At 46.9% G+C, this 24273-nt stretch overlaps 1 protein-coding gene across 5 annotated transcripts in view; it reads left to right on the forward strand.

Annotated features, from left to right (window-relative positions):
* Positions 1-24273, forward strand: part of akap9 (A kinase (PRKA) anchor protein 9) — a 316455-nt gene that overhangs the window by 136268 nt on the left and 155914 nt on the right. For all 5 annotated transcript variants that reach the window (XM_085987959.1, XM_085987955.1, XM_085987956.1 and 2 more), the window contains one exon: positions 14647-14873. In XM_085987959.1, coding sequence (XP_085844085.1) covers positions 14647-14873 — 227 coding nt within the window. The remainder of the gene's footprint in view (positions 1-14646; positions 14874-24273) is intronic.

Genomic DNA, 24273 nt, shown 5'->3' on the forward strand with positions numbered 1-24273 from the left:
GTATGTCTACTTTGGCATTGCTAGCTTACTCATTTCATCAAATGAGAGGAACGTATTGATGGCTGACATGGGGCAAATGTGAAGTATAATTGGACATTGGAATGATGAGCAAGATATATATATTTTAATTTATCTTCTTTCTCCTCGCACAATTGCCTCTTGCTCAAGTGTTGACCTAGACTATGAATATTGGGAGGCTTTTTGTGCGTGGAAGGAAATATCCTCACTAAGCTCAATCCTCTCCTCACTGAACCGACTGACACACATGCACTCTTCATCAGATGTTGCTGGTTATCGATCAGTAACCAAAACATCTCTGTTTCTTCACCTGCTGAAACCCTCATCCATGCCTTTGTTACCTCTAGACTTGACTATTCCGATGCATTTCTGGCCAGCCTCCCATCTTCCACCCTCCATAAACTTAAGGTCATCCAAAACTCTGCTGCTCATATCCTAACTCTCTCCAAGTCCTGTTCACCCATCACTCCTGTGCTCACTGACCTACATTGGCTCCTGGTTGAGCAAAGTCTCGATTTTTAAAATTCATATCCTTGTTTTCAAATCCCTCCATGGCCTCATCCCCTCCCTATCTCTCTAACCTCTTCCAGCCCTACAACCCTCCAAGATATCTGCGCTCCTTCAATTCTGGCCTTTTGCACATCCACAATTTTGATCACTCCACCATTGGCGGCCGTGCCTTCAGCTGCTGAGGGCCAAAACTCTGGAATTCCACCTTAAACCTCTGCCTCTCTATCTCTCTTTCCTCCTTTAAGACCTTCCTTAAAACCTACCTCTTTGACTGAGTTTTTGGTCATCTGCCCTAATATCTCCTTATGTGGCTCGGTGTCAAATTTTGTTTGATGCTCCTGTGAAGCACCTAGGGGCTTTTTACTACGTTAAAGGTGCTGTTATAATATACAAGTTGTTGCGGGGGTAAGCTTAGGTGGCAGTTTTTAGGTGGAGATTGAAATTAATTCAAAGAATAAAGAAGACTCTGCCTGTGATAAGTAATGTAAAATTCTTTCTCATTTGTTGCACTTGCACATACAAACAAGAGTATGATAAAAATGGTTCAGAATTCAGAGACGAGTGCTGAGAACATGCACCTTCAGACTGGCTTGGAGCACCGCAGCTCCAAAGCGCACACCCTCTGTGGGATTGTTGTACCTTTTTCTCATTCTCTCACTTGCACACCAAATGCTCTGGGACATGAAAGCCCTATAATACCCCTATGGCCACTCCAGCAGAGATCTGCTAACTCAAACCAGCAATTGAATCTGGGACTTTTCAGCTCTTTATAATCCATTTGTACATTGGGCAAAGGGGAATGTTTAAAGAGAGAGTTCCAGAATATGGGGCTAAGGTGGCTAAAGGCTCTCGCTGACGGTGGAGTGGAGACAGGGTGGGGGGAGGGGGTTGCAAAAGAGGAGCCTGAAGTGCACGTGGGGTGATACCATGGATGGATTTGTAGATATGGATTTTGAATTCATTGCATTGGGAGATGGGGAGACAATGGAGCTAGGCAAAGACGGGGCAGTAGGGGAATAGAATGTAGTGCAGGACAGGAAGTTCTGGATTAGGATAAGTTGGAGTGTATATTGTGTGGCACTTCAGAGGCCATCAAGGATGGTGTTGAAGCGGTTGATCATGGATATAATGAAAACATGAATGAAGGTTTCAGCAAAGACGGAAGAAGAATTAAAGACAAACAGCAGCCATGTTGTGGAGGTGGAAATAGGCAATTGGTGATTGATGGATGGGATTTTGAAGCTCATCTCAAGTAGGCAACAGGTACCAGGAGCTCCTCATGGTGAGCAGCACAACTTACCATTACCACAGAATGAGGGCACACCATACCCCATTGAATGATCGATCAATCAGATGCAGGTGTGCAGCATCAGCAGCAATGCTGTTGGCCTCTCTGCAACCTAGACACCAAACCTTAGATATGTGAGCATATATTCTCATATCTAGCTTCCAGATAATGCCTCTGAATAGCTGCTGTTCCTAGTTTGAATTTCCTCATCAATTATACGATGAACACCTTCCTTCAGTGTGATAGAATAGCCAATGCAGGACAGCTTGTATTGTTGAGCCACCATGGTGTTCTTGATGTCCAAGTCCAATACCGCTTACTAGTCTCTTTACCTGCTTAAAATGCCACATACTAGACTCTTCAGCTGTTTGATTCAGGTCCTCATCTGAGTAGCTTTGTCAAGATGTAACCCTGATGAGGATGCTCAGTGACAGGCGGATGTAGGCCAGGGCCCACCATTCCTGCAACAGGTTTTCTTTTCTGTCATAAAGCTGCCTCACAGCTTTGTTCTGGATCTCGGGCGTGGACTGAAGGAACCCTTTTGCACACCTGATAGTTCAGAACCACAAGGTTGGAAGTAAGGGAGAGATCTGCATTTATGGCCCAGAAATTCGGGTTGGGGGCTTCCTGTGGGTGCAAGCCCCCGACCTGCACTTAACTAGCGCGCCGGCCGTTGAGCTGTGGGCCCGCGTGGGATTCCAATCCTGGGCCTCCTCCAACTGCCGGCGCGCAGTGCTTGCGTATCCCAGGGGAGCAGTTAGTTCGATGCGTCCCCTGGGATCACGTGGGCCATGGAGAGCCAATGGTAGCAGGGAATGCTTCATTCATAAGTTTGACAGGAAGAGCTGTCAAACCTATAAATACTATAAGCCCCAAAACATCACTAAAACTTCAAATAAATTTTTTAAAAATCACATTTTTAAAATAACTATAAATTACATGAAATAACTCTTAAACAATTTAAATTTTTGAAAAAATTAATTACATTTTCTAACGGGGCTAAAAATAAACCTACCTTTCTTTAAAGTATTTAAAAATAATAAACCTGTGGGGAAAAATGTCATAATTTTAATTAATTCACCACTTACCTTGTTAAAAGCCGGCCTTGCGCCTGCTTTTTTAAAGTGTAACTGCTGGAGACTTACCCTCCCGGAAAAACCTGGAAAAAAAACGTAAGTTTGATGCGCACGCGCTGCCTCTCCGGCGCATGCGTTCCACCTCTCAACCCCTTCTTTCAGGGGAATGGAAGTGCCGGTTTCCCGCGCATGCGCAGTGCATGCAGAAAACCGGCACTTCCATTGGGCCTACGGGTGAGTACCCCGTGCGTACTCACCCGTGGAGACCTGAATTTCTGGGCCATATCACATCATCAAGAAATCCCAAACGGCTTTACAACCATTGGATTACTTTTAAAATGCTGTCACTGTTATATATGCAAGCACAGCAAGGTCCCACAAACAGTGAATGCCCATATAATTTAATGGCATTGGTTGAGAGGAATGTTGATCAGGAGAACTGCCTGTTGTTTATTGAATAGTGTAATTGGATCTTTTATGTCCACCTGAGTTGCAAGATGGGGTCGAGTTTCCCATCTCATCTGAAAGATGACACCCCCCCGCGCGCCCCCCCCCCCCCCGCCCCCAAAACAGTGTAGCACATTATCAGTACTGCACTGAAATGTCAGCCTAAAATCTGTGCTCAAGCCCATAGTAGGGGTTGAAAACACAATTTTCTGTTTGAGACAAGAGTGCTACCAACTCCTAAGCTGAAACTCTGAAGGAGAACCGTTAGAACACATTTCTATGCCACAATTTTAACCTGCACTGGAACTTTGATTTCATTAAAGGATAAGAGAGGCCTGTTTTCAGCACGGTCCCAAAGGACTGCATCTGGAGTAAATTTACCATCTACAGGGAACTGGGTGGTACAGGTTCGATGCTGGTCTTTCACTGTTGGCAGCTGAGCTCAAATGCAATTGAGGGATCTATGTGCAATGAGTTTGGGCAATCAATTCTTAATGGGCATTGGCCTATAGCATAAAACTTTCCGTTATTCAGCACTACTTGGCATTCTTATTCAAACATGTTACACGATGGCTGGAGTGGGAATTAGAAAATGTGTCTCACTGATAGAGTTAGGATACTTTTCTGAGGTTGCTGCTGAGGTACGCTGTAGGGATGGAGTAGCGGGAGCTTTACTTTGCACCTGTCAGTGCTATACCTGACCTGGAAGTGCTTGTTGCTGACACAGGGTCTTGAAATCTGAAGAAGTTCATTTTCTAGCACTAACATTCCTCCTTTCATGAGCATCAAAAAAAAAATTAGCATCTGCCAATACTCTCAGGTATCGATATGAATCAAGAATTAGAACTGATACCCGTCCTGTCTTAAAGGACAGAAAACAGTGTATTGGTTAATGGATATTTTTTAAGTGTATTCCACTGCTTCAAAGTTTATCCAATGTTCCCTTAAAAGATGCAGTGGTCTCTGCCTCGTCTACTCTTCATAACAAAGCATTCAATGGTCCAACAATCTTCTCAGTCTCTGACTTAAATTGATAATACCTCATCACTGAATCCCCAAGCAGAGGGAATAGTCTTGTCCTACACACCCTTCATAATTTGAAAAACTTCTATTAAATATCTTCTTAAACTTTTCAGCTCCAATGGAAACAGTCCCAGTATCTCAAAGTCTTTCCTCATAACTATAGTTTCTTATCACTGGCATCATCCTACATTCCCCGCTTTCTACGTCTTTCATCCCTAGGTGTCACCACACTCTTCAGTGTCTTTCCATGAAGTGTACACTCCTATTCCTTTTTTCCCCCTCCTATTGTCAAGATGTTAGTTTCCTGCCTAATGTGGTAAACAGTGAATAATCCCTGATGTGCAAGGAAGCATGAAAAGGTTCATTTAGTAAGTTTTCCTGTTTAGTGGAGATTGAATAAGATTTTCAGTTTACTGGATCTGTTGAACTATCTGTCTGATGGTTATTTTGAAACCACCAATGGCCAACAGTCTGCTTTAAAACAATTTGAAAAGATGCAAGTTCAGTAGAAGTGTGGTAAACCACTTTTATCGTTCACTATCGTTACACTATAGTTATCACTGTTATATTGTTCTCACTGTTCTCACTGTTGTATCACTATACGAGGTCGCCTCTTGTCACACTGTTCTACCTGGGCTGACCATCACTGACTCCGCCCATGGCTCCACCTACCTGCCCAGGTATAAAGGTAGTCGACTGGCTGGTATTCCTCCTTGTTGGATCCGATCACCCATGAGGGTGGGCTCTGTTATTTAGTCAATAAAAACCTATAGTTACTTTCCTAACTCGTCGCTTTTCATTGGACGAATTGATAGGTATATCAATTTTATTGACTAAATTTTAAGATGTCTCATCCAGACGCCCCGCCACAACAGCCACAGCAGCCTTCAGACGCCGAGCCGCAACAATCACAACAGCCGGCTTGGCTGCGAGCCCTCAGACCACCGTACCTGGATCTAAATCCACGGGCAGCGAACGCAGCCCTCGACTTCGATCACTGGCTGGGCTGCTTTGAAGCCTACCTGGAAGAGTCCAACGTGCCTCAGAGATCCAAGCTAAGAGTTCTGAACGCCCAACTGAGCCCTAAAGTATTCGCGCTCATCCGGGACCTTAAAACATATGAGGACGCCATCAACCGGCTGAAAAGACAGTACCAAACCCCGGTAAACCCCATGTATACCAGGCACCTCCTAAGGTCCCGCCCGCAACTGCCAGGGGAGCCGGTGGAGGAATTTTTACGGGTGCTACAAGCACTCGGCAGAGACTGTAACTTTAAAGCAGTAACGGCGGCAGAAAATACGGAAGACAACGTCCGCGATGCCTTCGTGAAAGGCCTACGGTCCGACTACTCACGGCAGCGATTACTGGAAGCAAAGGACCTCGACCTGGACAAAGCTGCAGCCCTCGCTCTCTCCCTGGAGGTGGCCCATCGGGACCAGGAGGCGTTCTCCAGGTACTGTTCGCGACCCTGGGACTCGGGCCCGACCCCTACCGCAATACCCTTCACCGCGCCGCCCCCGGGACCTACCTCAGCGTCGGCGTCCCGGACCCGATCGGGACCGCCACCCCCGGCACCGGCTCCGACATCGGACCCCCGCGGCTGCTTTTTCTGCGGCCAGGAGAAACACCCGAGGTCGTGCTGCCCAGCTAGGAACTCCACCTGCTCAACCTGCAGGAAGAAAGGCCACCTTGCTAAGGCCTGCAGAAGTGGATCTTCAGAGGCCAGCAGTGCCTCATGCGAACTGTGGGGGTGGCCATCTTCCTTCAAGGCAACAGAGGCCAGCATCCCCACACGTGAGTCATGGGGGCGGCCATCTTTGATCAAGGCAACCGACCCCAATAGTGCCTCATGTGAGTTATGGGGGCAGCCATTTTGTCCAACCTCGTGGGAGACGCCATTTTACCCACCACGCTCGACTGCCACCGTGCCTCCAGACCCGACGACCGCCTCACCCGCAGACGACAACGACTCGCTCAGCTACACACTAGCCTCCGTCACTCTGGATCAAGCCCGCCCACATCACCTGTCCAAGTCGATGATGGACATCAAAGTAAACGGCCACGCCACGACCTGCCTGTTCGACAGCGGAAGCACGGAGAGCTTCATCCACCCAGACACGGTGAGCCACTACTCCCTCCCCGTCCTGCCAACGCGCAACCGAATCTCGATGGCATCAAGGTCCCACGCCACGGACATCAGCGGCTACTGTGTTGTGACCCTGTCGGTTAAGGGTACGGAGTATAAAAACTTTAAACTCCTCGTCCTCCCCCAGCTCTGCGCTGCCGTCCTACTAGGGCTGGACTTCCAATCCCACCTCCAAAGTGTCACCCTAGCATACGGTGGACCCCTCCCCCCACTCACAGTCGACAACCAGCGGATGTTAAACCGCCCACCGCGTAACACCTGCAGCCTATCCACCCTCAAGGTCCCGCCACCTTCCCTGTTCGCTAACCTAACCCCCGACTGCAAACCCGTCGCTACCAAGAGCAGGCGGTACAGCGCCGGGGACAGGGCCTTCATTAGCTATGAGGTGCGGCGCCTCCTGAAAGAGGGCATCATCGAGGGGAGCAGCAGCCCCTGGCGTGCCCAGGTCGTGGTCGTTAAGACCGGCGATAAAAATCGCTTGGTCATCGACTACAGCCAGACCATAAACAGGTACACCCAGCTGGACGCATACCCCCTTCCCCGCATATCTGACATGGTCAATCAGATTGCACAATACCGAGTATTCTCGACCATCGACCTTAAGTCGGCCTACCACCAATTCCCTATCAGCCCGGAGGACCGCCAGTATACTGCCTTCGAGGCGAACGGGCGCCTCTACCACTTCCTTAGGGTCCCCTTCGGTGTCACCAACGGGGTGTCGGTCTTCCAAAGGGAGATGGACCGGATGGTCGACCAGAACGGACTGCAGGCCACGTTCCCTTATCTAGATAACGTCACCATCTGCGGCCGCGACCGGCAGGACCATGATGTGAATCTGGAGAAATTCCTCCGTACGGCCCAACGGCTGAACCTCACCTACAATAAGGAGAAATGTGTGTTTAACACCTCACGCCTTGCTATCCTCGGCTGTGTAGTAGAGAACGGAGTCATCGGCCCCGACCCCGACCCCGAAAGAATGCGCCCCCTCATGGAGCTACCCCTCCCCCACTGTCCTAAGGCACTTAAGAGAACCCTGGGACTCTTTGCCTACTATGCCCAATGGGTGCCCAATTATGCGGACAAAGCCAGACCCCTCATGAAGTCCACATCCTTCCCCCTCACGGAGGAGGCGTGTGCGGCCTTCTCCCTCATTAAGGGAGACATAGCCAAGGCCACAATGCACGCAGTGGATGAGTCCATCCCCTTCCAAGTGGAGAGCGATGCATCCGACTTCGCCCTAGCCGCTACCCTTAACCAGGAGGGGAGGCCGGTGGCCTTCTTCTCAAGGACCCTACAGGGCCCTGAGATCCGACACTCGTCGGTCGAGAAGGAAGCCCAGGCGATCGTGGAGGCGGTACGACGCTGGAGGCATTACCTGGCAGGCAAACGATTTACCCTCCTCACCGACCAGCGTTCGGTCGCTTTCATGTTTAATAACAAGCTGAGGGGCAAAATCAAGAATGACAGGATCTTGAGGTGGAGAATCGAGCTATCCACCTACGATTATGAGATCTTGTACCGGCCAGGTAAGCTGAACGAACCCCCTGATGCTCTTTCACGAATTACATGCGCCAGCGCGCATATTGATAGACTTCAGACCCTCCACAACGACCTCTGCCACCCCGGGGTCACCAGACTTTACCATTTCATTAAGGCCCGCAACCTGACCTACTCCATCGAGGAGGTCAGGACCATGACCAGGAACTGCCAGACCTGTGCCGAGTGCAAACCGTACTTCTATAGGCCGGACAAAGCAAGCCTGATCAAGGCCACCCGCCCCTTCGAGCGCCTGAGCATCAACTTTAAGGGGCCCCTACCGTCATCCGACCGTAATGTGTACTTCCTCAACATCGTTGATGAGTACTCCCGTTTCCCCTTTGCCTTCCCCTGCCCAGACATGACCAGTACCACGGTCATTAAATGCCTGAACGAACTCTTCGCCTTGTTCGGGTTCCCGAACTATATACATAGTGACCGGGGCTCCTCCTTCATGAGCGAGGAACTCCGCCAGTTCCTACTAGCGAGAGGTATTGCAGCAAGCAGGACCACCAGCTACAACCCCCGAGGGAACGGCCAGGTGGAAAGAGAGAACGCGACTGTCTGGAAGGCCGTCATCTTAGCCTTAAAGTCTAAGGGCCTCCCAACCTCCCGCTGGCAGGAAGTCCTCCTGACAGCGCTGCATTTCATCCGGTCACTACTTTGCACTGCCATTAACGCCACCCCCCATGAACGAATGTTTGTTTTCCCCAGGAAGTCGACTACGGGAACCACTCTACCAACCTGGCTGACCTCTCCGGGGCCCGTCCTGCTGCGAAAGCACGTGAGGGCCCATAAAACGGACCCCCTGGTCGAGATGGTGAACCTCCTGCACGCCAACCCCCAGTACGCCTACGTGGCTTACCCAGACGGGTGGGAGGATACTGTCTCCTTACGAGACCTCGCACCCTCGGGCACTCCGGAGACACCACCCTTACCCCCCCCCACCACCCCCCCAATTCCAGCCCAGGTAGACGGCATGCCGGAACCCCACGAGCCTTCGCCGACCACGCAGACACCAGCATTAACACCGGATAATGCAACACCGCCGCTGCGACGATCGGAGAGGCTTACGAGGCCTCCGGACAGACTGACATACCAGAACTGGTAGTACACTTCACCCCGCCGGACTCAAATCTAAAGAAGGGGTGAATGTGGTAAACCACTTTTATCGTTCACTATCGTTACACTATAGTTATCACTTATATTGTTCTCACTGTTGTATCACTATACGAGGTCGCCTCTTGTCACACTGTTATACCTGGGCTGACCATCACTGACTCCGCCCATGGCTCCACCTACCTGCCCAGGTATAAAGGTAGTCGACTGGCTGGTATTCCTCCTTGTTGGATCCGATCACCCATGAGGGTGGGCTCTGTTATTTAGTCAATAAAAACCTATAGTTACTTTCCTAACTCGTCGCTTTTCATTGGACGAATTGATAGGTATATCAAGAAGTATATGCCAAAGCCAATTAGCACGCCTGCATTTGAGTCAGTTGTTGTGTACTGAAACCCCACTCCAGGAGTTGAACACTTAATCTAGGTTGACATTCCAACGCAGCACTGAAGGAGTGCTACCTTGTCACAAATGGTGTCCTTTGGATGAAATGTGTTCAGATGGATGTTGAAGATACATGGCATTATTCATAGAAGAGCATGGGGATCTCCTAGTGTTCTGGCCAACATTCATTCCTCAAATAAGATTACTAAACACCCCCCCCCCCAGAAGAACTAGATATTAATTCAGAAAAGCTGATTTGTGTGCCTATATAACTGGAAATAAATCATTGTGTGTGAAGTGATTTGAGAAGTTTGAGAGTTGATCAGGTGCTATATAAATGCAAATCATTCTGCTCTTAGAAGCAGTTATCAACTTTAACATTAACTCTGATACAATGTTGTAAGAAGTATAGCTGCAGGTGGGAGGAGGAAAGGAATACTGAAGGAAGTGTGCAAAGGAGAGATGCTGAAAAATGGAGACATCAACTAAAGTCATCAGATCCTAATTCCCTGCAGAGTGGTTCAGGCTCTGGTTCATTTAGGAAAATGTTTTCAAAGCCTGGTCTCCCTTAGCTAAGTAGTATAGAGGCACCTATTGGTTTGATGGTAATCAATATGATGTGTCCTGACCAATATTTATTCCTCATTCAACATCACTAAAACAGATTATCTGGTCATTTATCATGTTGCTGGTTATGGGACCTTACTGTGTGCAAATTGGCTACAGCATTTCCTACATTACAGCAGTAACTACACTTCAAAAATACATCATTGGCTGTAAAGCACTTTGGGACGTCCTGAGGTCATTAATAGCACTATATAAATTTAAATCTTTCATTGTTGTTTCTTTCAGTTATGTGGATTTGGTCTGCAGGGACTGTTCTTACTAAACAACTGTATGCAGTGGATGCTGGAAATCTGAAATAAAAACAGAAAAAGCTGGAAATACTCAGCTGGTCAGGCAGCATCTATGGAGAGAGAAGCAGAGTTAACGTTTCTATGACCTTTTGTCAGAATTGGAAAAGGTTAGAGATATAACAGGTTTTAAACAAGGGCAGGGAAAGGGGGAAGAAAGAACAAAAGGGAAGGTCTGTGATGGGGGGCAGGTAGGAGAGATTAAATAACAAAAGTGATGAATGGTGCAAGGCGAAAGGAGATGGTAATGGGACAAGTAAAGAAAAAAAAGTGTCTAGAAGAGGTGTAAATGGGAATGACAGAATCATCAGCAACTGCTGCCGTCTGGGGAAAAAATGGGAGCAGTGGTTATGATCTGAAATTGTTGCACTCAATGTTGAGTCCAGAAGGCTGTAAAGTGCCAAATCGAAAGATAAATTCACTGACTCCCACAGCTACCTTGACTACACTTCCTCCCACCCTGCTTCCTGTAAGGACTCTAATCCATTTGTTTCTCCGTCTCCTTTCCATCTGTTCCGATGATGCCACCTTCCATACCAGTGCTTCCGATAGTCTTCCCTTTTCCTCAACCGAGGATTCCCCTCCACCGTGGTTGACAGAACCCTCGACCATGTCTGTTCCATTTCCTGCGCTTTTGCTCTCGCCCCTTCCCCTCCCTCCCAGAACCACAATAGGGTTCCCCTTGTCCTCACCTTCCACCTCCAACCTCCATATTCAATGGATCATCCTCCACCATTTCCACCACCTCCAGCATGAACCCACCACCAAACACATCTTCCCCTCCCTTCCCATTTTAGCATTCCGAAGGGACCATTCCCTCCTGGTCCACTCCTCTATCACCCCAACAACCCCCTCCCCTTCCCATAGCACCTTCCTGTGCAAGTGCAGGAGATGCAACACCTGCCCTTTTACCTCCTCCCTTCCCACTGTCCAGAGCCCTCAACATTCCTTCCAGGTGAAACAGCGATTTACTTGTACTACATGCAGTTTAGTATACTGTATTCGCTGCTCATGTTGCAGTCTCCTCTACATTGGGGAGACCAAACGCAAATTGAGTGACCGCATTGCGGAACACTTTTAGTCCGCAAGCGTGACCCTGAGCTTCCGTTCGCCTGTCATTTTAATTCCCCAGACTACTCCCACTCTGATCTCTCGGTCCTCGGCCTCCTACACTGTTTTAATGAAGCTCAATGTAAGCTCGAGGAACAGCACCTCACCTTTCAATTTGGCACTTTACAGCCTTCCGGACTCAACATTGAGTTCAACAATTTCAGATCATAACCTCTGCCATTTTTTTGGACGGCAGCTGTTGCTGATGATCCTGATAGTCCTATTTACACCTCCTCTAGACCCATCTTTTATTTCTTTACTTGTTCCATAGCCATCTCCTTTCGACTTGCACCATCATCCCATTTGTCATTTAATCTCTCCTGCCTTCCACTCTATCACAGACCTTCCCTTTTGTTCTTTCTTCCTCTCCCCCCTTTCCCTGCCCCTGCACTTGCTTAAAACCTGTTACATCTCTAACCTTTTCCAGTTCTGACGAAAGGTCATCAATCTGAAACATTAACTCTGTTTCTCTCTCAACAGCTGCTGCCTGACCTGTTGAGTATTTCCAGCATTTTCTGTTTTTATTTATGTAAATAGTTCAACACTATTTCACTTCAAACAAAAATCTTAGGTTTATATAACTAAGTTAGTACAACATGCCTGCAAATGCCATGAAAAAAACACATTTATATATGATGCCTGCCGAATCTTTAGGCGGGACATACTAAACTTAACAGAAGCTTGGCACGATGCAAAAGAGGATACTTGGCTATTCTGGGAATCTAGGTTCATCACTATAGCTAGAAGTACTTGTACAATTCCAAAATAGGTATATACTTTATACTTCCATAAAGGGATGATTGCATAAAATTATTCATTGTATACAATGGAAATTCTGGATTGCTGGCAACGCCTACAGCAGTACACAACAGGGAGTATCAGATGGCAAATTCTTTCTTCCTCCTTCATCTCCGAACTGGCCTGTAATTAGCCGTCTTCTGCCTGCCTCATTTATCAAAGTAATCCATCTGATGCATAGCGATTTATAAGTAGATACTGCTTGCAAGAGTAAGCTTGTTTTTAATCCAAAAACTAGTTCCGTCTTGTAGTTAGCAATTATTCATAAATACTTGTACTAAAATATTTTTTCTATCCTATTACAAAAGTAAAGTTTTGGAGTGTTGTAATTAGCAACATAGGAACAGGAGTAAGCCATTCAGCCCCTCGAGCTTATTCCGCCATTCAATTAGATCATGGCTGATCTGTACCTCAAACCCCATTTACCTGCCTTTTCTCCATATCTCTTGCTATCTTCACCTAACAAAAATCTATTGAGTTCAGTCTTGAAAATTTCAATTGACTCAGCATCCATACCCTTTTTGGAGGAGTGAGTTCCAGATTTCCACTACTTTTTGTGTGAAAAAAGTGCTTCCTGAATTCACTCCTGAATGGTCTCCCTCTCTAATTTTAAGATTATGCCCCGTTGTATCTACCCAGTCAAATCCTTTTTTTATTTTAAACACCTCAATTAGACTGTCCCTCAATTTTCTAAACTCAATGGAATGCAGACCAACTTTATGCAACTTGTCCTCATAATTTAACCCTTTAAGCCTGGGTATACTTCTCGTGAATCTGCCCTGTACCCCCTCCAAGGCCAATATATCTTTCCTGAGGTGCCCAAAGCTGAATGCAGTACTCCAGATCGGGTCTGATCAAGCCTCTGTACAAATGAAGCATCACTTTCTCACTTTTGAATTCCAACCTCTGAGATAAAGGCCAACATTTCATTAGCCTTTTTGACTACTTTTTGTACCTGTGATTTTAGTGATTTGTGTAAATGGACATCTAAATATCTTTACAATAGCAAAATATTGCGGATGCTGGAAATCTGAAATAACAGAAAATGTTGGAAACACTCAGCAGGCCAGGTAGCATCGAGGAGAGAGAAACAGAGTCAATGTTTCGAGTTGGGGACCCTTCGACTCGAAGCGTTGACTCTGTTTCTCTCTCCTCGATGCTGCCTGACTTGCTGAGTGTTTTCAGCATTTTCTGTTGCTATATTTAAATCTCTGCTCTTCCACAGCTCCTAGATTCTCACCATTAAGAAAATATTCTGATTTTTCTTTCTTGGATCTGAAGTAGATGACCCCACACTTTCCTACATTGAACTCCATCTGCTGTAGTTGCTCACTCACTTATCTGTCCATGTCCCTTAGTAACTTGCTGCTCCCATCTACACAACTTATGCTCCTAATTTAGTGTCATCTACATATTTAGATATACAGCTCTGTATTCCTTCAACTGTCATTAATTATATGGTGAAAAGCTGAGGCCCCAGTACAGAGCTTTGGAGAACACCACATATCACATCCCACCAATCAGAGAATGCTCCATTTGTCCCTACTCTATCTGCCACCTCCCAACCAATTACCAACACATGTCACAAGGCTACCTCCAATTCCATGTGCTTTCATTTTTGATAATTTCTTGTGTGGAACCTTATCAAATGCGTTCCGAAATCGATTACAGTGTAACCAATACAGAATAATAGTCTTTGTTCTTGAAGGCCACTGCTTTTTATTCCTCTCCAGTTGTGTAAAATAGTTGGTGTATTAACAAATGGGATTCAAAATCCTTGCAGGGATATGGGGAAAGAGCAAGGGAATGGGATAGCTCTTTCAAACAGCATGATGGATCCAATGGCTTCCTGTGCTGTAAGATTAACTCCCTTATGGTGTATCTGTTGATTCTCTTTCCTTTTTTTCCCTCTTTCCCAAACTTACTAAAATGTCTCTTTATTTCTTAGACTTCAGTCTGCTGAAAGGTTCACGCCCAAAATGCCATAACCTGACTTTTCTCATTACCGATGCTGACTGACCAGTGTATTTTTAAAACAAATGTTTAAAACATGTGCTGTCTGTATAGTTTAATAAAATAATTAGGTAATCCATAAATAAATATTACAAAAGTTCTTTTAGAAAATTCCTCAAACGCTAACATGTAACACAAAAACTGACATTATTGCTAAAATATGTTTTGAACTAAAATTCTGAACAATTTCATAAATATTGTTGTGAAGTAGTGTCTGTTCAATGGAAAAATCTAGACTCACATGACCTTTAACTTAATCCTCAGAAGAGCAGTCAGATTCCTATCATGGTAGCGACACAGGAGGTGATGATACTAGTATCTGGTCAGGAGGGACAGATGAAGGACTGGAGCTGTCTCATCGTTTCACACACAGCATCTTCAGTGGTGGAGAACTGGATCCTGAGACTGAAGAGCTTGTACTAAATGTGGGAGCCCGTCTGCAAGCAGCTTTAGAAAAATTGCTGGAAGCTATCACTGAAACCACCTATCAGGTAACAAATTTTCTATGAAAGTTTGATTTGAAGTACATCTTGATTGACAAAGTTGTTGGGGCCAGGGGAAGGATTTTCAGGAGAGGTCTTTCATGGTTTAGGAATGCATCTGTGATGTCCCCTTCTCCGAGACACCAGAAAATCTGGTGGAAACTGGCTGGCCCAGGAGGCTGCATTCACAACTCTTCACCTTGAGTACAGTCACACCTCAAAGGAAAGCACAGGTACAGGAAGGGGAGACCCCACACTCCTCCCCAAAGCCCTCCACTTTCTCAGTCACTTATCTAGGGCCCCCATCAGTTGGGAGTTTTCATTTCACAGAATTTTCCTGGACTTGGGATTGTAGGAAGGCACGGTAACCCCTCACCCTTGCAACGTGTATAGGTTCCTCCAAAAGATCACTCGCGGACTTGACCATTCCGCCCACTGAGTCGGTGCTAACTAAAACGTTTTCAGGCCTGGATTTCTTCAATGTTCTCAGCTCTTAACTCACAACTGAAGGGATGGGGCAATAGCCACTGAAAGGCTCACCTACATGTCCATTGTCCAACTCCCATCAAATGGAAATATGACTTCCTGAGTGCAGCAGAGGATGATGGGGAAAGTGTTAGGAGAACTTTCCAGTGGATGATTACCTAGAAACTTCCCACCCCCCGCCGATCACGCTTTTGGTCACCCCTTGCAATCTCTCCTTCTTTGGCTTGGCATCCATGTTTTATTGATTATGTCACTGTGAAGTGCTGTGGAGCATTTTGCTACGTTCAAAGCATTGTATAAATGCAAGTTGTTGTTGATAAATAAAACTTAAAAAATATGGAAGGAAATATGGAATTTAATATGCGAGTTTCCCAAACCTTAGAGGTGTCATCCCTGGAGACAACCAGGCCTGCATTCGAGGCGTTCCTTCAAATTTCCAACAAAGCAACATTTTTCCAGAGTTTGACATGCCAGCCTACCTCTGGGATGTGTTTGGGGGTGTTGTACTCGAATTACCAGCTCTGCTCCTTGGGTGGATATGGACTATAATATGCTGCAAATCAGTAGAAACCTTAAATGTTACCTGGATTACAGACTCCAGTATTCCTTCAGGTGAAGTGCACCTCTGGACCCCAAACCCAAACCTCTGGAGCAAGAGTCTAAGTTGTTGTGTGCCATTGGGCAGTGAGTGTTCTTTTAAGAGTCAAAACAGATCTGCGTGGCCTGTAACCAGGCCCACCAGTCAGGGTTAGTGTACCAGTGGATATATTACAAGCTATGGTTAAGGCTGATCTTGGTTTTCTTTGGAGTCGACTGTTGCCAGGTCCAGTCCCCTGCATGCTCACTATAGGTGGTCCTCCATGGTGTTGATTTCCGACTAGTCTGATTGCGCCAACAGCTTTTGCAACTTGGAACGTTTTCCTATGTTAAAAGTGCTATATAAGTGAAAGTTGTTGTTGAATGTACTTCCATGTTGCAATCTGATGGTGGTAACAAAAGAAAACATCTGTAACAAGTCCCTGAGCGCTGTTAGCGTGGATAGGAAACTACAGAATAGTTTGTATCAAGAGTTGGGGTGAGACATCGATGCATGCTGTCATTTGATTTATTTAATCTAGTACTGGAAGCAGGATTGAATCTTGCACTAAAAGATGATATTGGAGGAGTCTCCTAATGTGGCAAGATTTTAAACAATCTCAGATTTGCTGATGACATTAACCTTGTAGCAATACCTTAAACAGATGTGCAGAAACTAACTGATGAGGTGTAAAATAACAACAGAAAATGCTGGAAAAACTCAGCAGGCCAGGCAACATCCGTGGAGAGAAAAGGTCAAAACCCTTTGTCAAGACTGAAAAAGCACAGGAAATGAAATAGATTAAAAGGCCAGGCTAGGGGAGAACAAAAGAGAAGTGAAGAGACATTAAGAGGTATTCAAAACGAGACGAGATGGTGATAGGACTAGTGGAGACAAAAGACGGCTCTAGATTAGGTGTGAAATGCGCTGGCAGAATGGGAGACGGCTGCCATGTGGGAGAGAAAAAAGGGGGAGGGGAAAGGGCCAAAACAAAGGTGTGGATAAAAAATAAGTAAAAATGTAATGATCTGAAATTGTTGAACTCGATATTCAGTCCGGAAGGCTGTAAAGTGCCTAATTGGAAGAGGAGGTGCTGTTCCTCGAGCTTACGCTGAGCTTCCGTGGAACAATGCAAGAGCCCGAGTACAGTGAGGTCTGAGTGGGAATGGGGCGGTGAATTAAAATGACAGGCAACCGGAAGCTCGGGGTCATCCTTACAGACTGAATGGAGGAGTTCCGCAAAGCGGTCACCCAATCTGCGTTTGGTCTCCCCAATGTAGAGGAGACCACATCGTGAGCAGCGAATACAGTATACTAGATTGCAAGAAGTACAAGTAAATCGCTGTTTCACCTGGAAGGGGTGTTTGGGGCCCTGGACAGTGGGAAGGGGGGAGGTATAAGGGCAGGTGTTGCATCTCCTGCGCTTGCACGGGAAGGTGCCAGGGGAAGGGGTGCTGGGGGTGATAGAGGAGTGGGCTAGGGTGTCTCGGAGGGAGCAGTCCCTACGGAATGCTGAAAGGGGAGGGGAAGATGCGTTTGGTGGTGGGATCACTTTGGAGGTGGCGGAAATGGCGGAGGATGATCCGTTGAATGTGGAGGCTGGTGGGGTGAAAGGAGAGGACAAGGGGAACCCTATCATGGTTCTGGGAGGGAGGGACAGGGGTGAGGGCGTACACGGAGAGCAGAAAATTTGGATTACAGATTAGCAAAAAGAAGATAAAGGGTTTATGAAGCAATCGCTATCCACATATTATACTGATCTGAGTGTTGGAACATCAGAAAAGTTGACGAGCAACATATACTAACAACAGAGATGAGTTGGTTGAGAGGAATACTAGGAGTGTCCAGGATGCAAAGAATCAAGAATGATATAGGAACATGGCTTGGACAAGAAACAACACTTGTACAGAAGATCCAAGAAAGAGGATGGCAATGGTTTAGGCACGTTTATAGAATGGAAACCGCTAGAATATTCCCTGCATACAGAGATACATGGAACAAGAAGCTGAGGAAGACCAAGGAAGCACTGGATAGACCATGTCGAGAGCAACTTGTCACAGAAAGGGATACGAATGACTGAAGCTTTTTCATTTAGCCTGCTGGGCAGTTCATTGGTTAGCAGCTAGTGTCCAGGCTCATGAAAGATACCTGGAAGTTTAAATTCATTACTTCAAAGACCTTGGCCTAGAAATTAGGCCGCGACTAATTTTGGGCAGGGGTGGGGCATTGATTACTTCACCCACACCTGAATAGTGAGGCTCGAGGCTCTCCCGATACTGGGCCTGGGGACTGACTTCAGTGTTTCCAGTGAAACGTCAAGAGCCTGCCGGTGAAGAGGACTTCCAAGTTTGGGCCACTGATAACCTTGCAGCGGCCCTCGTAAGTGTTGTCCAGGATCAGGGCCTGGATCGGGATGGGGGCATGGGTCAGGGCTCTTACTTACCTTCTTTGTCGCAGGCGATCCCACCACAGGCTGCCTCAGGGCAAAGCAATTTTGCAGAAGATGGCCTCAAACAGACATTGAGCCCCTTATTTGCATATTTGTAGGGCCTAGCGCCTGCTTCACGTGGATAAATGATGCCTTTTGTTTGTCCTTACACAATATGGCAGATCTTCTTCTTAGGCAGTCCCTCGGAACCGAGGATGACTTGCTTCCACATTAAAAATGAGTTCTCATGTGACTGATGAGTCCAATGTGGGACCTGCAGTCTCTGTCACAGGTGGGGCAGACGGTGGTTGAAGGGGCAGGTGGGTGGGGTGTTTGGGTTGACATGCGCTGCTTGCGCTTGGCTTGCGCTTGCTCCCGGCAAAGAGACTCGAGGTGTTCGGCGCCTTCTCGGATGCCTCTTCTCCACTTTGTGCGGTCATGGGCCAGGGATTCCCAGGTGTCGGTGGGGATGTTGCACTTTTTCAAGGTGGCTTTGAGGGTGTTCTTGAAGCGTTTCCTCCGCCCACCTGGGGCTCTCTTGCCGTGTTGGAGCTCCGAGTAGAGCGCTTGTTTTGGGAGTCTCGTATCAGGCATGCAGACGATGCAGACCTGGGAGTGGAACAGTGAGCGCGGCGAATTTAAAAGGAGCAGCGAGGCAAGGCCCAACCACAGCGGACCTGGGAGTGGAACAGCGAGCGCGGCGAATTTAAAAGGAGCAGCGAGGCGAGGCTCGACCACAGCGGACCTGGGAGTAGAACAGCGAGCGTGGCGAATTTAAAAGGAGCGGCGAGGCCCGACCACAACGGACCTGGGAGTGGAACAGTGAGCGCGGCGAATTTAAAAGGAGCAGCGAGGCGAGGCTTACCAATTCAGCAGCGGGGGAGAGAGGTAAAAAGTAATCAAAGTGTGACGTCACCAGGAAGCAGGTAAGTGATTGGTTGGTGAGTATTTCTCTCTTTTTTAAACTTTAACTCTGTGGGTTGTAGTTACTAAGGTCTCTCTGGTGTAGCGGGGACTGTTGGTAAACCATTTAACTGTAGTGTAATTAGTGGGATTGATTGATTTAATTTAAATTCAATTAATTAAAGGGTAAGTCATGGCAGGGTAGCCCGGCCACGTGGTATGCTCCTCCTGCGATATGTGGGAACTCAGGGACACTTCCTGTGTCCCTGAAAACTACCTGTGCAGGAAGTGCATCCAGCTGCAGCTACTGACAGACTGGAGCTGGGATTGGATGCATACTGGAGCGTTCGCGATGCTCAGTACATCGTGAATAGCACGTTTACAGAGTTGGACACACCGCGGGTAGAGGTTGGACAGGAAGAAAGGGAATGGGTGATCAACAGGTGGTGTACTAGGCGCAGGCAGGTAGTGCAGGGGTCCCCTGTGGACATCCCCCCCCCCCCCCCCCCGCCCCTCAAACAGATACACCACTTTGAGTGCTGTTGGGGGGGATAGCTTATCAGAGGAAAGCAGCAGCAGCCAACTTCCTGGCACCAGGGGTGGCTCTGCTGCACAGCACGGGAGGAAAAAGAGTGGGAGAGCTATAGTAATAGGGGATTCTATGGTAAGGGGAATAGATAGGCGTTTCTGCGGCCGCAAACGAGACTTCAGGTGCAAGGGTCAAGGATGTCTCAGAGCGGCTGCAGAACATCTTGAAAGGGGAGGGTGAACAGCCAGTTGTCGTGGTGCATATAGGCACCAACGATATAGGTAAAAAGCGGGATCAGGTCCTAAAAGTGGAATATAGGGAGTTAGGAGGTAAATTTAAAAAATAGGACCTCAAAGGTAGTAATCTCAGGATTACTACCAGTGCCACGTGCTAGTCAGAGTAGAAATAGAAGGATATTTCAGATGAATACGTGGCTAGAGGAATGGTGCAAGGGGGAGGGATTCAAGTTCCTGGGACATTGGAACCGGTTCTGGGGGAGGTGGGACCAGTTAAAACCGGACGGTCTGCACCTGGACAGGGCTGGACAGACCAGATGCAGGAAGGATGTTTCTGATGGCCGGGGAGTCCAGAATCAGGGGTCATAGTCTAAGGATAAGGGGTAAGCCATTTAGGACTGAAATGAGGAATTTCTTCACCCAGAGAGTGGTGAACCTGTGGAATTCTCTGCCACAGAGGGCGGTGGAGGCTAGTTCATTAAATATATTCAAGAAAGAGTTGGATATATTTCTTGAGGCTAAAGGGATCAAGGGATATGGGGAAAAGGCAGGGACAGGGTACTGAATTTGGATGATCAGCCATGATCACATTGAATGGCGGAGCAGGCTCGAAGGGCCGAATGGCCTACTCCTGCTCCTATCTTCTATGTTTCTATGAACCGATGTCCTAGGGGGAGTGTTTGCTAGTGCTCTGGGGGAGGGTTTAAACTAAAATGGCAGGGGGTTGGGAACCTGAGCAGGGAGACGGAGGAAAGGGAAACGAGGATAAAAGCAAAAGATAGGAAGGAGAAAAACAAAAGTGGCAGTCAGAGAAATCAGCGGTTTAAATCAAATGTGGCAACAGTAAATAATAATTCTAATAGGTCTAAGAGCGTTAAAGAAACAAGCCTGAAGGCTTTGTGTCTTAATGCGAGGAGCATTCGTAATAAGGTGGATGAATTGGCTGCGCAAATAGAGGTAAACGAATATGATTTGGTTGGGATTACGGAAACGTGGCTCAAGGAAGGCCAAGGCTGGGAACTCAACATCCAGGGGTATTCGATATTCAGGAAAGATAGGCAAAAAGGAAAGGGAGGTGGGGTAGTATTACTGGTTAAAGAAGGGATTAACACAATTGTAATGAAGGATATAAGCTCTGATGATGTGGAATCTGTATGGGTAGAATTGAGAAATACTAAGGGGAAGAAAACGTTAGTGGGAGTGGTATATAGACCTCCAAACAGTAAGGCGGAGGTTGGGGATGGCATTAAAAGGGAAATTAAAGAAGCGTGCAATAAGGGTACAGCAGTCATCATGGGTGACTTTAATCTACATATAGATTGGGCTAACCAAATTAGTAACAATACTGTGGAGGAGGAATTCCTGGAGTATTTACGGGATGGTTTCCTGGACCAATATGTCGAGGAACCAACCAGAGATCAGGCCATCTTAGACTGGGTATTATGTAACGAGAAAGGATTAATTAGCAATCTTGTTGTACGAGGCCCCTTGGATCGGAGCGATCATAATATGATCGAATTCTTCATTAAGATGGAGAATGAAGCAGTTGACTCCGAGACTAGGGTCCTCAATTTAAATAAAGGAAACTACGATGGTCTGAGGAGCGAGTTGGGTAGGATTGATTGGGGAATGTCACTCAAAGGGTTGACGGTGGATAGGCAATGGCAAACATTCAAAGACCGAATGGATGAACTACAGAATTTGTTCATCCCAGTTTGGCATAAAAATAAAACAAAAAAGGTGACTCAACTGTGGTTAACAAGGGAAATTAGGGATAGCATAAGATCCAAGGAGAGGACATATAAATTGGCCAGAAAAAGCAATAATCCTGAGGATTGGGAGCAGTTTAGGATTCAACAAAGGAGGACAAAGGGATTAATTAAGAAAGGGAAAATAGATTGAGAGTAAGCTTGCAGGGAACATAAAAACTGACTGTAAAAGCTTTTATAGATATGTGAAGAGAAAAAGATTGGTGAAGTCAAGCGTAGGTCCCTTGCAGTCAGAATCAGGGGAATTTATAATGGGGAACAAAGAAATGGAAGACCAACTAAATACATATTTTGGTTCTGTCTTCACAAAGGAGGACACAAATAACCTCCCAGAGATGCCGGGGAACATAGGGTCTGATGAAAGGGTGGAACTGAGAGAAATCAGTATTTGTAGGGAAATGGTGTTAGGAAAATTGATGGGACTGAAGGCCGATAAATCCCCAGGGCCTGATAATCTACATTCCAGGGTACTTAAGGAAGTGGCCCTAGAAATAGTAGATGCATTGCTGGTCATCTTCCAGAACTCGATAAGACTCTGGAACAGTACCCATGGATTGGAGGGTAGCTAATGTTACCCCACTATTCAAAAAAGGTGGTAGAGAAAAAGCAGGGAATTATAGACCGGTAAGCCTGACATCGGTAGTGGGGAAAATGCTAGAGTCCATTATAAAAGATGTAATAGCAGAGCACTTAGAAAACAGTGACAGAATCGGACAAAGTCAGCATGGATTTACAAAAGGTAAATCATGCTTGACTAATCTACTGCAATTTTTTGAGGATGTAACTGGTAAAATAGATAAGGGAGAACCAGTGGATGTGGTGTAGTTGGACTTTCAGAAGGCTTTCGATAAGGTCCCGCATAAGAGATTAGCGTGCAAAATTAAGGCACATGGGATTGGGGGCAAGGTATTGACTTGGATAGAGAACTGGTTGGCGGACAGAAAGCAAAGAGTTGGAATAAACGGGTCGTTTTCCGAGTGGCAGGCAGTGACTAGTGGGGTACCGCAAGGATCGGTCCTAGGACCCCAGCTGTTCACAATATATATTAATGATCTGGACGAGGGAATTGGATGTAATATCTCCAAATTTGCAGACGACACAATGCTGGGTGGGAGGGTATGCTGTGAGGAGGATGTCGTGAAACTCCAGTACGATTTGGACAGGTTGGGTGATTGGGCAGAAACATGGCAAATGCACTATAATGTGGATAAATGTGAGGTTATCCACTTTGGTGGCAAAAACAGGAAGGCAGATTATTATTTGAATGGCAATAGATTGGGAGAAGGGGAAGTGCAAAGAGACCTGGGTGTTCTGTGCACCAGTCGCTGAAGGTAAGCATGCAGGTGCAGCAGGCGGTTAAGAAGGCAAATGGTATGTTGGCCTTCGTAGCAAGAGGGTTCGAGTACAGGAACAAGGATGTCTTGCTGCAGTTGTACAGGGCCTTGGTGAGACCGCACCTTGAGTATTGTGTGCAGTTTTGGTCGCCTTATCTGAGGAAGGACGTTCTTGCCATGGAAGGAGTTCAGCGAAGATTCACCAGGCTGATACCTGGGATGGCAGGAATGACATATGAGGAGAAATTGTGTCGATTGGGCTTATACTCACTGGAGTTTAGAAGATTGAGAGGGAATCTCATCGAAACCTATAAAATTCTGTCAGGCCTGGACAGACTGGATGCAGGAAGGATGTTTCTGATGGCCGGGGAGTCCAGAACCAGGGGTCATAGTCTAAGGATAAGGGGTAAGCCATTTAGGACTGAAATGAGGAGGAATTTCTTCACCCAGAGAGTGGTGAACCTGTGGAATTCTCTGCCACAGAGGGTGGTGGAGGCCAATTCATTAAATATATTCAAGAAGGAGTTAGATATATTTCTTAAGGCAAAAGGGATCAAAGGGTATGGGGAGAAAGCAGGGACTGGGTACTGAATTTGGAAGATCAGCCATGATCTCATTGAATGGCGGAGCAGGCTCGAAGGGCTGAATGGCCTACTCCTGCTCCTATCGTCTATGTTTCTATGACCCGTCCATCGGAGCTGATCGAGCGTGGTCAAAGCTTCGATGCTGGGGATGTTGGCCTGAGCAAGAACACTGACGTTGTGCCTATCCTGCTAATGAATTTGCTGGATCTTTTGGAGGCAGTGTTGGTGGCACCTCTCCAGTGCTTTGAGGTGCCTGCTGTACATGGTCCATGTCTCTGAGACATACAGCAGGGCAGGTATCACTGCTGCTCTGTAGAACATCAGCTTAGTGCCAGGTTTGAGGTCCTGGTCTTCAAACACACTCTTCCTCAGGCGACCGAAGGCTGCACTGGCACACTGAAGCTGGTGTTGGACTTCGTCATCGACGTCTGCTCTTGTTGACAGTAGGCTCCCGAGGTATGGAAAGTGGTCCACGTTGTCCAAGGTCTTGTCGTGGATTTTGATCATCGGGGAGCAGTACTGTGTGGCGGGGGCAGGTTAGCAGAGGACCTTTGTCATACGGA

This window comes from Somniosus microcephalus, chromosome 5 (genome assembly GCF_052327205.1).
Source record: "Somniosus microcephalus isolate GS21.2 chromosome 5, FLI_Smic_1.0, whole genome shotgun sequence".
Taxonomy (NCBI): Eukaryota; Metazoa; Chordata; class Chondrichthyes; order Squaliformes; family Somniosidae; genus Somniosus; species Somniosus microcephalus.